Consider the following 15029-nt stretch of genomic DNA (forward strand, 5'->3'; position numbering starts at 1 on the left):
CTGGTTTCTGAACACAATAGTTGACATTTGCTCAGATATCTCACTTTCTGTGCCACTTCCCAGGTCTCCTTCAAAATCTTTAGCATTACCATTGTGACTTCCTCACTGAAATCTGTTTGCACATATCCTCATCCTCAGTGACCTGAATCTAAGCCTAAATTCCCCTCTCTCTCTCCTCTTACTTCTGCATCTTCTTGTCCTCAATAAATCTTACTCGACAAATAAACCACTTATCTCCAAGCTCCAATGCAGTACCCCTTACCCCTTGGCTTGCCATTACAAAAGGTCTCTTGGATCCGAGGTCTTGATTGACTAAGATGTCTGTATCATCTTCTATTGAACTATTCATACCTGCCTGGCCACCAGCAATCCTTATACCTTAATCTTCAACATCCTTATTCCTAAAAGATGACTCATATCTTCAGCACATTATTCCACATTCACCATCGTAATCTTAAATCCAAGGGCTGCACTCTTCAGTGCACACAGCTGGCTTAGTCACCTAATACCAGATATAGATTGACCATTTGCAGAAACACCACCTTTCCCCTTTCAGGAACCAATCCTTCATCTCTTTCAGAGGGAAAGAACAACTTCAAACTCATCCTCACCACAAACAGACTCCCTTCTACTTCGCTGCTAGTGTAACAAAGGTTCATCAGACTGATCCCTGGAATTGCGGGATGGTCCTATGAGGAGAGATTGATGAAACTAGGCCTATGTTCTCTAGAGTTTAGAAGAATTAGAGGTGATCTTATTGAAGCATACAATTTTTTTAAAACAGAACTCAACAGGGTAGGTGCAGGAAGCCTGTCTGCAGCCAGAGGACACTATCTCATTTTGGACTGAGATGAGGAGCAATTTCTTCACTCAGAGGGTGGTGAATTTTTGGAATTCTCTACCCCAGAGGGCTGTGGAAGCTCAGTCATTGAGTATATTCAAGACAGATCAATAGATTAATTGATTTTAAAGATATCAAAGGATATGGGGATAGTGCTGGAAAATGGCATTGAGCTAGATGATCAGCCATGATCTAGTTGAATGGTGCAGCAGGCTCAAGGTGACTAATGGCCTACTCCTACTCCTATTTCCTGTGTTTCTATGTTGCACTTCCCACCCTATCCTGGCCACATACACCAAGGATCTAGTGAATTTCTTTGTCTCCGAAACTAAGGCTATATCCACTCAGATGCCTCAGCTTCATCCAACTATACCCCAACCTCCACCCTCTGGAATTTCTGATCAATGTTCTCCTTCAACCCTCAACAGACAGTGACTGCACTGATTCCATTGCCCTCAACTATATTTCTTCAATAATCCATTCACTGCTCGAACACAGTTCCATATTTATTTGTCCTACAGTAAGAGACACATTTCCTGAAAAGATTCCGCTCTCATGCCCCCTCTTTTGTGACACAGTGGTCCATTCTTTGACCCTTCCTATTCCCCAAAAGCTACCTCTTGGCAAAACAATCCACAAATATGTAGTCAGGTTCCATTTGTAATTCAGCGACACCTAACTTTCCCTCTCTGTCACCATTCTACAATCCACAGTATTATTCAGTCGATCTTGACGTTATGAATGAACTGGAATATTATAAAGCCATTCTGTTTTGGTCTTGCCCCTATTTTCTAACCCCTTCTAAGTTTCCTGCTTAGGCCAAAACAGACATTACATAAGTTTGGTGTTGCATTTGACTCTGACCTCAGCTTCAACAATCACATCCAGTGAAATACCAAGACTGCTTCCTTCCACTGTCATAGTTCTGCCTCCTACTGCCCCACCTTAGTGACTTTAAAATATTATCCACATCTTCATCAGCTCCATGTTTGACTTCCCCAATGCTTTCCTCACTGAGGCTCCACTCTGTAGACTCCAGCTTACCTAGAACTATATTTTACCTGACAATAAGTCCTATTTATTTAACACCCTCATCCACACCTACTTCCCAACTTCAAAATACTAATTTTTGCTTACAAATCACTCCATGAATGTCCTCAGCCCTACTTCTGAACCTCCCCAATTCTAAATTTGGCTTTCACCTGCCACCCCTCTCATGCTTGCTCAGTGTTCACCATTCCTTGCACCACACCTTCAGTCATGACACTATTGCACTTAGGAATTCCTTTTCACCTCTTTTTACCACTCCCTACTCTCTGAAGAATTCCTCAAAACCTACCTCTTCAATTCCCTCTTCTATCACTTTCTCTACCCCTCCACTCAAATTCTTGCTTAATGTCAGTTTCCCTCTGTAAAAGACCCTGAGCCTTATAAGTTGAAGCTTAAGCCATTGTTTGCATACATCTATGAAATACAACATATCAAAGATGAATTTAATAGCTGAAAGACTTGGGTTGACACCCTGTAGATTCTGTTCAGTTACCTTTGCAGGACAGGGAGATGGCTGAGAATTACCTTTCTAATAATTTATACTAGTGGTTATTTTATCTTCTAAATAATGTGCAAACTCACTACTGAAACAGCAGGTTTGATTATTCTTTTCTTGTTGTACGCTGCCTTACATTCATAATGCTTTACCTAAAAATTCTGTAGCACACATTGAGTTTCTGTGAGGATGCGCCTTTTTTGTCAGTACAATTTTCCCAAACCAACACAAAATCATGTCCAGCACAAATCGAATTGCTACGACCTTTTGTTCACTAGTTTAAAAAACACCGAGTTAGAAGCTGCCCCACCCACAAACCTGGCGAGTTTTCACTAATTGTGCCTGTGTGTAGGCTTCTGAGGCCCCAAAAGTTAAGCTGGTTTTCTTTTACAGGTGCAAGGACACTAATAGGCATGTTACTACGAAACTGACAACTGCTTATTAATATAACTAGTAAATAGTTTTGTCTAGTTACTTTAAAGTTATTTTTTCAGTTATTTAAAGTCAGATTACTCACATGTGGTGAACTAGATAGCCTGATTAAAATGATACTTTTTTGTGATAAACCTTTTTCAACTATATTAAAAAAAACTTCAAGTTACCATGCTTAAATATATCAAGGAATATTTTTCATTCAATTTTTTAAAAATCTTACATTCTAAAAATGCTGCCCAGTTGTACTAGTTCAGGGAAGACTTTACATTTGGCATTATACAATGGAGTTTAGCCCTGCAAAAAAATCTTCTGAAAACTAGCGCAAATTGCACCTGGATTAACGACAGTGCCAAAGCGGAACATCTTGGCCATTACCTTTTTCTTTGGTCCTGATTTTCACACAGACACTGCAGCAGCTTTCTCGACCAAACTACTTATGCATAAAAAATTACTTTACAACCAACCCGTTCTATTACATTTTTAGATTGAATTCCTGAATTACTTGAAGTTTACAGATATTCAGATACACGCATAATACTTCTTCACAAATTTATTAAGCATTTATCTAGGATCAACTGCAGCGGGGAGATTTTCTTCAGCCGATTTATCCTCTTATGCTCACTTGAAATATTCTTCACGTACATTTGAAGAAAATGGGAGAAATCTATCTCACAATATTACACTAATCACTCTTTGGTGCACAGTTGGAGATCACTTACTGTAGGCTGAGGCTAAGTATTTTGACATTTTCATTAAGACAAAGATCTCTACAAATATCTCATACCTGCTGAGGTGGCATGATTCTATTCTTTTTAACAACTCTCTGGCTCAACCATTTTATGCTTTGTTAATTATATTTTAAAAAAGCACTATTTCTCTCTCAAGATGAAATTATTTCTGAAAATATATCTAGCAAGCTGAGAAGCTCAGAAGAACTTAATTTTATTCAATTTCACCAATCAATGTCTATTACAGCACCGTCAACAGAAAGAAGTATCATTATTTCATTCCGTTTTACGAGGGGTTGATTTTCAAAAATTATTTGACTGTTGGATACAACTGCATTGATGATATGGCTTTGTCCATGTGATACTCTCATATTTGTCAAATGTATCAGCTTGGTTCAGAAGCAGCACATTTACTTCAATCTGATTTTTGTGAGTCAATACCACATTCCAAAAAGAGAAAAGGAAGACTTGTATTTATTTAGCGTCTTTCACAAACTCAGAATGTCCCAAAGTGCTTTACAGCCAATGAAGTACTTTTGAAGCGTAGTTACTGTTAATATGTAGGAAAGGTGATAGCCAATTTGCTCACAGCAAGATTCTACAAACAGCAATGACCAAACTGTTTAAGTGATGTGGACTGAGTGTTAAATATTCCAGGACTTGAGTATAATATAGACTATGGTATCAGCATAGTACTGAAGCAGTGTTACATATAAGCACTGTCTCTCAGATGTGTCATTAAATCAATGAGTAGACTGCCTGTTCAGATGGCCAGATACCATATAATATTATTTGAAGAAGTGCTCAGAGTTCTCCCAGTGTCCTATCCAACATACATTCCTCAATTACTAATCTGAAAACAGATTAATTGATCATTCATCTCAATTGCTGCTTGTGGGGTCTTAAAGTAAACTACTGGTTGCCACATTTGGCTGTAAGACAATAGTTTTGTTGTGCTTTAGGATATGAAAAGTGCTATACAAATGCAAGTTTGCTCTTGCTTTACTCAGGGCTTGGTCATAGCACACAGTCTCTGTTATACATTCTACTATTTCAGTCTCAGTAACATTTAGCTATAGTGCAACAGAGACTGTTCATATCCACTAGTCCACCAGTCTAACTAGTGTCATGTTTAGCCATGCCTAAAATTGAAGTCAGGTCTGTAAAAGATGAAAAAGCAGGTTATGCTATTCTTATTTGTAAGTTAACAAAGTCTGTTGAATTGTTCTCTTCTATGCTTTGTTCCAGGCACCTCGATTTCATTTAATGCAGTCTTATAATGTTTTGATCTCGAGATGACTTTCAGCTACTTATGCACAACATTGTGAAGATAAATGATTTATTTTGTGCCTGTCGCTGTCATGTTGACCTATTTTATTCTTCTATCCATTGTTCATCAAGGCCTTCCTTACTCTGTTGATGAAGCAAAACCCACTTCAGCTATTGCTGTCTTTTGTCTTGAATTAATTTGTCCCCTTGCAATAAGTAACCATGAATAGGTACTGGATTCCCTAAGTTAAAACTTCAGAGACATTCTTCATGCCCATGTGTTCAAACCATTAGGTAAGTCCAGTAGCCCTTCTACTCTTCCTCATGTCAACTTCTTCTTAAAACTTAGTTTCCTCATTCATTGGCATGAAAGAACAAATTCCTTTAAGATGAATGAAAGGTAAGAATTCAGTTTATGAGTCAGTCCAAACTATAGCATGACCCATAGAGAAAAACATGGCCCTCGCAATGGCCCAGATAATTGTATCTGAGCCATACATCTCCGGTTCCATTCCTGGTTTAAGCGGAGTTAGCTTATCTCAGCCAGGGTCCATCTTGGATAATTTGCCTGCGATGAGACAATTGGCTCTCGCACCGGAATCATCTGTGACCTGTAATATTCAACAAATTGATGTATTAGGTTTCTTCACTCCACTTGATACCTGCAGACTGGGGCAGAGTTTTTCAAACTGTGACAATTCACTTGGTTTTAAAATGCAATGATTAAATGCAACTCAGGTATAAAATTATTTTCATGAAGAAGAAAAATTAGAAGCCCCAAAATGGGACATCCTAGTAATCCTAGAATGTAGTTACTTACATCTCTTCCCCATCAAAACTATGAGTTTAATCGTTCATCTTGTGCTCTGTTTTGTTGAACTGAACTTCAAAAAATCATAGCACTCTTCAGCTTTTCAATAGTTAACAACAACTTTTGAAAATTTTTTAATGCTGTCATGCTCTTTCTTTCAAACCATTGGGTTGACAAACAGCAATGCCTTACTCTCCATTATTAAGAACAAATTCTGGTTATGCATCCTTTGTCCTCAAAACAATCACTGAATTCAGCCTGAAATTCAATTCTGGGAGATATATTTAACATCTAACATTATTAGCACATTCTCATGAACTGTAGCACACTACTTGGTTAAGGACAACTGATGCAATGAAGAAGAACTCAAACCCTCTTGACGACAGGAGGCACAACCCACTAGAGAAACACACTACTTCACATGTTTCACAGGCGAGCAGCCATATTGGTAAATCACTTTATTGTGAGCAAGATAATTATTATACAAACCAGTTTTTTTTTTATAACTCTTATACCCTCAGATTACAAAAAAAAAATGCTTCAACTGCAAAGGGCAACTTATTCAGACAGGATCTCATTTTCTGTACAGCACCACAGTCATCACACTGCAAGAATCAGGCTTTTCATTTTGACATTATATTTTGATGTCAGAAAAAAATATTCTCACTACATTTGCTGTAAATAACCTGAACAAATCCATATGGAATCATAGCAAAAACTGTTCGTAATTGTGAAAAAAAAATCCTAGTTTGGCCATATTGAAGTGAGCAAAAATATGTTCCTATATCATTCAGCCCTATTTTTATGCATCCCAGTGTTGAGAGATGAGGGAGGACACTAGTATGCAATAACAATCATTTTGATGGAGTCAACAAGAAGTGCCAATGTGTCAAAAAAACTTGCCAAGGGAGATAAGGAAAACTGTAATTGATTCTTTCTACTTCAATTCAATGGAAAAAATTGATCATCAGGAATAAACTTTAGGATTATCTGTAAGTCAACAACTTTATACAGGGAAGATCCTTCTGGACTAGCCTCCTTCAGTTCTTTGAGGAAATGACAAGCCAACTTGACCACAGTTAAACTTCCAAAATGTAATTGTTGCACAGTTGCACACAAAAGAAAAATTGTTAAAATTGAAGCTGCAGAGATTCAGAGCAAAAACTTGGGAATGGATAAAAGATTTACTGGATTAAAAAATGGAGTATTTATTTGAGAAACAGTGTCAGGATGGGGGGAATGGAGCTAGCGCTGAATAGATGGATTAAGTCTCAGAATTGGGACCACTACTCTTTCTAATTTTTTTATCAATCCTTTGGACAAGTTTATTAAATTTTAGTTCATACCAAAGTAGAAGTGGCAGTGCAATCATATGTAGCAGTCTGACAATGACAGAACAAACTAAACAAAGGGTGAACAAGTCAAAGAATGGCAGGTGAAATTTTATGTAGACAAATATAAAATACTGCACACTAAATGGGAAAAAAAGATACTTACGACATACATAATATATATTCAGTTGTATTAGCAAACACAATGCCCAATATCAATAGGTTATACCTATCAGGAAAGATTGAACAGGCTGGGTCTCTTTTTTGTAGAAGATTGAAGACTGAGGGTTGACCTAATAGAGGTTTTTAAGATTAAGAAAAGATTTGAAAGGGTAGATATAGAAAAGCTGCTTCCACTTACAGGCGAGAACTCAGGGCCATAAATATAAGAAAATTGCTGATAAAACCAATGGGGAATCCATTAGAAACTACCACAAGGAGTAGTTGAAGTGAATAACATGGGTGCATTTGAGGAAAAGCTCAAAAAGCATATGAGGGAGGTAAGGACAGAAGGATAATTGGTGGAGTTAGATGAAGAAAAGTGAAGGAGGCCAATGTGGAGTATAATCACTGACAATGGACTTGCTGGACCAAATGGTCTGCGATCTGAAACATTTTTAACATATCCAACCAATAGAGTGGTGATCAAGGCCAACAGAATATTTAATTATATATCCAAAATATTAGATTAGAAGCCAGAAATTCTCAACACCATTGAATGTACTAGCCAGACTGACCTCCAGTAGTGTTAATTATTCTCGCTGTTGAGACAAAAGGGAAACATTCAAGAGCTGGAAATGTGCAGAAAAGAGCCACAAGGCTTATCCCTCGTGTCAGGAGTCTCAATTGTGTTAACAGACTGGAGAAATGTGATCTTTTCAACCTGGAAATGAGACATCTAAGAGGTGGATCTTATAAGTAACTACAATAGTAAGCTGTATGGAAAAAGTTGATCTGCAATGTTGCTTCAATCTAACTTGTCAAACCTGGATAAGGGTCAGATAGTAAAATCTCCAGAACTAATATTAGCAGGGAGCAATCAACATTTGGAATGGACTTCCAGGCAGAGTGGTGGAGGAAAATAACAATGGAGATGGGATGGAGCGTAGGGATACTTTAGATGGATAAATTTATGGCACAATGAACAAAAACAAATCCTTCAAACTCCTCATTTCAAAAACAGAAAGCAGGTGGCATGCACATCTGTCAGTTGAGGAATCAAGTCCAAGCAACTTTGGAGATAGGAAAGGACACACACTTCTCTTTTCAAAGTGTAGCTACTTTTGTAAAATGTAAATGCATCACCTACTGCTATTAATAGTACATTTTTTACCTTAAGCATTAGCCTTGAAAAAAACATGATATTTAATACTTTGCAAAAGTTAAGTCAGGAACCCATGTATTTCAAACAGCTGACCCAGAAATAAGGCTTTCCAAATAAATTCCCAAAAAAGCAATGCCACACCCATAAAAGCGCAGTGGACACCGCCTTTTGCTTTGATACAATCTATTATCAGCACGGCCCTGCCATGCAGCAGTACAGTTCGGTACCTTTACTATATTCTGTTACGGCACAGCAGCTGGTAAAGGCTGAGTTACTTAAAATCGCAGAGGGAAACTTTGAACAACTGTTATTACTTATATTTTCAATTGGTGTGTTTGAGATGCAACTCTGAATTCAGATGCGAAAGCACCAAGCCTCCAGAGGTTTTTTTTATATAAATTAAACATTTATTAATTTTACAAGGTATTATACACATACACATTTACAAATTACTATCATAATAACTATTAAACAAATCCCCAAATTAATCACTCCTAAAGTCTTCACCAAGGCAACAGTAACCTATAGACTTTAAACAGACATCAGGCAAAGCACATTTTATCTTACAAATTCAAAATGAGTTTCCTTTCAATTTGTTTCCTTTGCAGGCACAGTAGTAGGCTTACAGGCTTAAATCTTACATGCCTCTGACCTCCACACACAAAACTCATCTGTATATGTCTAGCCTTCCCTGTGAATGCAAATTCTCATTGTATCACCAGGTCCTTTCAACTCCAAACAAAAACAGAAAGTGCTGGAAAAACTCAGCAAGTCTCACAGCATCTGTAGAGAGAAAAACAGAGTTAATGACCTGAAATTTTCAGGCGGCAGGCAGGCTCGGCAGGGTCAGGCGGTCGCAGAGCTGATCATTGCCCACGATCGGCTCCATGCCGCCATTTTATGCGGGCAGGCCAATTAAGGCCTGTCCAGCCTAAGACATGAGCAGTAGCGCTCAGCGCTACCTGTGCGGGCGGGGGGAAGGGGGAAGAGTCTGGGCCAGCGCTCTATCGCGCATGCGCACAAAAGAGTGCTTCAATCTCCCCGAAGCACGGAGCTGCCTCAGGGATATTGAATCGATATTGAAATTATTAAATAAAAGATTTAAAAATTTATTTAAACATGTCCCCTCATGTGACTGTGTCACATGAGACGGGGCATGTTCTTATATTTATGAAAATTTATTTATTTATTTAATAAAAGCTTTGGGAAACCTCAGCCCGCTCGTGGATGAAGTTTCCTAAAAAACGTGAAGGCCACTTGGCCTTTTCCCCTGCCTGCCAACCTGAAGTTTGGATGGTCAGCATTAACGATTACTTCAATTATGTTAGTAATGGCCTTAATAGGCCATTCACATATTGGCGGGCACGCAGCCGACTCTGGTGCGCATCCGCCAAATGAAACATTGCAACTCAGTGCAATGACGTTGGGACGCACGCCAACGTCACTGCGTGTCATTTTACGCATCAGCGTGTCGAGCCCGCCCCTACATGCCAACTGAAAAATCCTGTCCAATGTTCACCTTCAGAGTCATATGGACTTGAAACGTTAACTCTGTTTTTTTCTCTCCACAGATGCTATTAGACCGGCTGAGTTTTTCCAGCATTTTCTGCTTTTATTTCAGGATCTAGCATCTGTGTATTTTGCTTTTACCTTTGAACGTCTAACAATAAAACCCCTTTCATAGTACCAATTTTATTAGTAATATAACCATATTGCTTGGTCTCTCCTAGCTAGGTGCAAGATTTCGCCCCCCCAATCTTTGAATAGTTTATTCAACAAAATGCAAATATACTCTTTACTGTTTACGTCTCAAAACTACTATACATTAAAGCACCCAGACCAGCTGGCTTTAATCCAATTAAGGCACACACAGACACCGACCCTACTACAAGTCCAATTTAAAATAATTTCCAATAACATTATATACATTAATATCTCTTCATGACAATTCTGGCCACAGCTTCTGTAGAGCTACCCAAGTACAGTGATCCAAGGCAACAGATTGACTGCACAGTCTTGATCCAAATTTAAATTTAATTCACAGAGCAGCTTGATAAAATGAGCTATCAAATAAGTGTCCAATAAATTTGCAAAATGAATATTTCACAGAATTTCAAATGTTAATCTGCCATGTGGTCAGAAACTGTGTCAAGGTGTGCATTGACTGCCTTTAACAAAAAACTACATGGGCAGCTTCTTTGATGGCTCATCTTGGGAACGAGTATATAACTGAGCATCACAGACCAGACGCTCAAAGTTTGATTTCTGCATTTGTTGAGTTAGCCAAAGCAGCAGTTAGTCCAATTCTATTGATAATACTGTCCCTTTGAAAAGGGGGAAAAATTATCCAGAGATTTTAGTCATGATCAATTTCCAAAGTCTGGAAGTGTGTGTTTGTACATTGAAAGAGAACAGGATGTGGATTAGCCATGTTGGCCTGCCAATACTCACATTTACTGGTTTATAATGAATATCACTTGTCCAAAGGCCAACAGGGCACATTGCAACCAAGCCAAGAGATGTTAACAGTTGGAATTTTCTCCACTCAAAATATTTTGCACATTCAGGCCATTTCCAGGTTGTGACCCCCATTTGTCAGCACTGCATGTTCCGGTGTGATCTCTCTGGAGGCTGCCAATTAAAAAGCCGTCTCTGGGAGCGCTGCTCAATTAGGGATGGGGGGGTGGACACTAGACACGGGAGGGCCAGAGTGGCCAAAGGGAAGGCTGGCCAGTTCCCTAAAAGAATTGGGTGTGCTGCTCAGGTGAATGAAAAGGGCGAGGACACTGCAAGGTCAAGGCACGCGACCAATATTAGAACCAGCAGAGAGATCCCAAAGCCCAGAACATCAGGTGGATCCATATGTAAGGGAAGCCCTCCCACTTGAAAGCATTTGCCTGCAGATGAAACCTATATTCTCCCCTACAGATCACTCTGCATATTCATTTCATGCTACCCCAACCTCCAGCTGTGTTCTCCCCTTCCTGTGAGAAGATAAGCTGCAGACACAACAGAGGTCCCTTGCACTTCCAGCAAAATGCAAATGCTGAAGAAAATACCCATTAATCAGTGTAATGCTCACCTTATTTACTTTCTGCCACTGCAGGGTGTGTTGCTGCAGGGCACACAGCCCACTCTCAGGAAAAGCATCCAGAGGCAGGAAAACATCAGGGAACTGGCCCAATGCGCTTTATCCAGATCTTCCTGGTCCTCACCCTGCCTCCAAGGGGCTGGGAAAATCTAGCTCCACCACCCCCCACCACCCCTCCCCCCCAACCACCCTGCCAACTCCAGGAGAAAAGGGTGGAAAAGGGTAAAAAGCAAACTAACTAAACACTTCAATTATTACAACACTACTTGTAAAACTACAGTGAAAGCTCCTGTTGTTCCATCACTTAAAACAAGACTGGTTTATGAATTTCAACAACTAAAGCCTGAATAGTGAAATGATTTATAATCTTATTGATGGGATCAGATACTATTGGACAATAATAATTTGCTGATTGTCAGAGGAGTCCCATACAATTACAACAGTAGTTAAAAAATTAATTAGAAACATCTAATTACTTCTACAGATGAAATAATCCACCAAATAGTTTAACTGAGACAGGATGTTTTGTTGGTGATGAAAGCTGAGGGTGATTTACAAAAGAAAAAGGAAACTATAAATAATCCATTGATCTTCGACAGAGTTGAAAGATTGTCCCCATCCTCCCACTCCCTGAAAATTCCACTGCTTATATTTCCACATTGCAGTGGAGTACAATGTGCAAGTTATAATAATGGACTGAAAACTGCTTGAGAGTGAACATAAATAAGTGCCAAACAAAAATCAAGCTGTAGCATGTATCAGTTACACCAAAAAGAATGAATACTTATTTAATTTGCAGCTCACTAAACCATTTGACATAATTTTACCAACTCATAAAACAGATATTGCCTTCTTTCCCCTTATTTCACTTCTATTAATTTGAGTTAATGAGCAATTTCCAAAAATGCTTTATTATTGATGAGAAACTAGGCTACGTAAGACTCCTCTGATTTATTATTTTCTATTCATTCTCAGAATGGGGGAGCCATTTCCCAGCATTTACTGTTTATAACAAGTTGCCTTGAGAAGATGCAGCGGCCAGTCTTCATTTTGAACAATTCGATACAACTGAGTTACTTATACATTGCAGAGGGTAGATCAGAGTCAACTACAATGGCAACAAACTGGAGTCACATATCGGTCAGACTGGATAAAAATAGATCATCTTCTCCAAAAAGCATTAGTGGATCAGTTTCTTTTATGAAGAAAACAAGAAAACAACACGTGTTCACTTTTACTGACCTGTACTAGATATTTGCAGACATTTAAAGAAAACCAATTTCAAATTTTCAAGTGGCCATGGTGGAATTTCAATAGTCCAGGCCTTTGGATTACTAGACCAGTAATAAAATGTCAACATTATAATACTCATTACATACAATACACTCAGCGAAAATAACTATACTTGGGAGACAACCCAGGATGTTTACAAGAAAATAAAACCAGACTCAATACAGTTTATGAGTTCCAGTAACAGACTGAAATACAATTACTCAAACCATGCCTTATCTTTTTGGTTGTTTATGTCTATGAACTTTGCATGGAAGATTAATTAGTGTAACAGTGAGTCCAACTAATTAATTCAAATATCAGTGATGTTAATTAGAATATATGCAAGGCCAATTCATTAACTTGCTCTTACAATGGTGGGGAGGGATTCCACTTATCCCAAAATCATAAACCCTCACTTTGAAAGTGCATTTCCAATTTTGTTACATAAAGTGCAAAAAGAAAATCCTTCCCTGTGACCATATTAGACTTGCTCCACTGAGATAGTGCCTTGTATATCACTGGCACCCATCTAATATCCTAAGATACCATCACACTGTTAAATGATTGCAATTTGGAAAATATGCTTTGGAAATAGGGACATGAATTCCTCCTGCTGCCCATGTAATTAATTGGAATGCCTTGAGCGACTAATTACACACAAATGGATTAAAAATAGTTAGATGGTTTGCATTCCAGGTGTTCACTCATTGGCCAGAATCTTGAGCCTAAATATCCATGGGATTCCATCCTAATAAAATGTTTGTTTCTCCCTGATATTCTGGAATTACAATGCAATGCACTGTAGTGGCAATAGCTAATGTATGGCCACAACAATAGCTCAGTAATCAACAATGCAAGCACTTAATTGCTGGCAATGCCTCACAGTAGGCACCCTTTTGCTTGTTGATGACTTTGCTGTCTCTCTTGCAGCGTGGTGAAATGGTCCTCTTGGGATGAGGCTCTGCACCAACAAATATATTAATTTATTGTCAGCAGTGTAAAATCAGCACCAGTGGCAGCACTATACTGGATAAATAAACAATTGTTTAAATGCTAATCTTGGTAGGTTAGTGATCTAAAACACATAGGTATTTTTCGACACTGTGGAGAAAACATCTTCCGACCCAAGATGATTATATTTCTGAACATAGAGAAAGCCTTTATAATTCAGTTCAACAGATTAAATTTGTATAAAGGCTACGGCAGCATTTTTGTATCATTAAAACCTTCAAACAGTCACATCTTTTCAAATCAGGACACTAGATTTTTTTCTTCATTTAATAAAAAACTCATTTGATGATGGTAACCTATTAACGACTCAAATTTTCTCACTCTGCACATGGACCTGGCACAGGAACCACAGAAACATAAATTGTTAGAAGTCTATCAGCTTAGAATATTAGCTTTAAGTTGAGGAAATCTAAAAGCTATTTACAATAAGAGTCAGAAGTTGAAGAAAAGTGCCTTTTGGAGCGAATGGCCTATTTATGTGTTGTAAAACTCTACATAATTCTATGACTCCATTAATAATGGAGCCAGAAAAAGCAATATCAGAGATTTTAATATAGTTCACTGCAAGTTAACTAAAATTATCGTGTTTGCAAATGGTGATGCAACACATCGGTTTCTAAATGGAATAATTGTCTTTCAAAGCAGCAACCCTTTTTAAAACACGTATTTCCAAATGTGGCACTTCAATCTGTAAATAGAATTGGTGGTAAAAGTCTGATAAAGTGCTGTCACCACCGCTGTCTCCTCTTAGCTGGGTAGCTGCATTGTGCTTAGCAGAACAAACCTGACAACTTAAAGGTGATGCTGCTTTTGAAAATCTTTTATTTAAAAGTTTCCAAAAATACTCAGTGCAAGCGTTCTGGGAGGTGTTAATTTAACATAAGTGGCCAACATCCTCCTCTGACGTTAGAGACTGTGCATCTTTTGGAACCTCATTTACATCTCCAATAGTAACCCTACTTAGGGATTCAAGAATTCTATGGCCTTTGAAAAGCTGTGTGGGCGGTTTTGCTCATGGCAGATCACCCTCCGATTAGTCATTCACAGGAAACTAAACTGCTTGTCAAGGTTATATTGGCTGCATGAATTTCTGTAGGTAATAAAATCAAATTGAAAGATTGCCTCAGAATCACAGACAGATACGCTCAGTGAAGGAAAAATCTTCTGTTTAAAATAACACCCTGCAGTGCATCATTATTGAATGCTCATTCACAAACTGAAGTTTGTTTTATTTATAGGAAAATGGGTGGAGGATATCATTTTATCACAGTAGAATATGACTTTGTTTTACATTGCGTCTTAGGATTCAAAATTAAGGAATCAATACAAGACTTTGTTATATCACAGCAATGACTAATAACTCAGCGATG

The 15029-nt window shown here is 38.3% G+C and overlaps 1 protein-coding gene across 1 annotated transcript in view; it reads right to left on the reverse strand.

Annotated features, from left to right (window-relative positions):
- The window catches only part of ppfia4 (PTPRF interacting protein alpha 4), a 632398-nt gene that overhangs the window by 123656 nt on the left and 493713 nt on the right, over positions 1 to 15029 (reverse strand). Inside the window, exon 6 of the mRNA XM_041195183.1 lies at positions 4642 to 4666. Coding sequence (XP_041051117.1) covers positions 4642 to 4666 — 25 coding nt within the window. The remainder of the gene's footprint in view (positions 1 to 4641; positions 4667 to 15029) is intronic.

This window comes from Carcharodon carcharias, chromosome 9, assembly GCF_017639515.1.
Source record: "Carcharodon carcharias isolate sCarCar2 chromosome 9, sCarCar2.pri, whole genome shotgun sequence".
NCBI lineage: Eukaryota > Metazoa > Chordata > Chondrichthyes > Lamniformes > Lamnidae > Carcharodon > Carcharodon carcharias.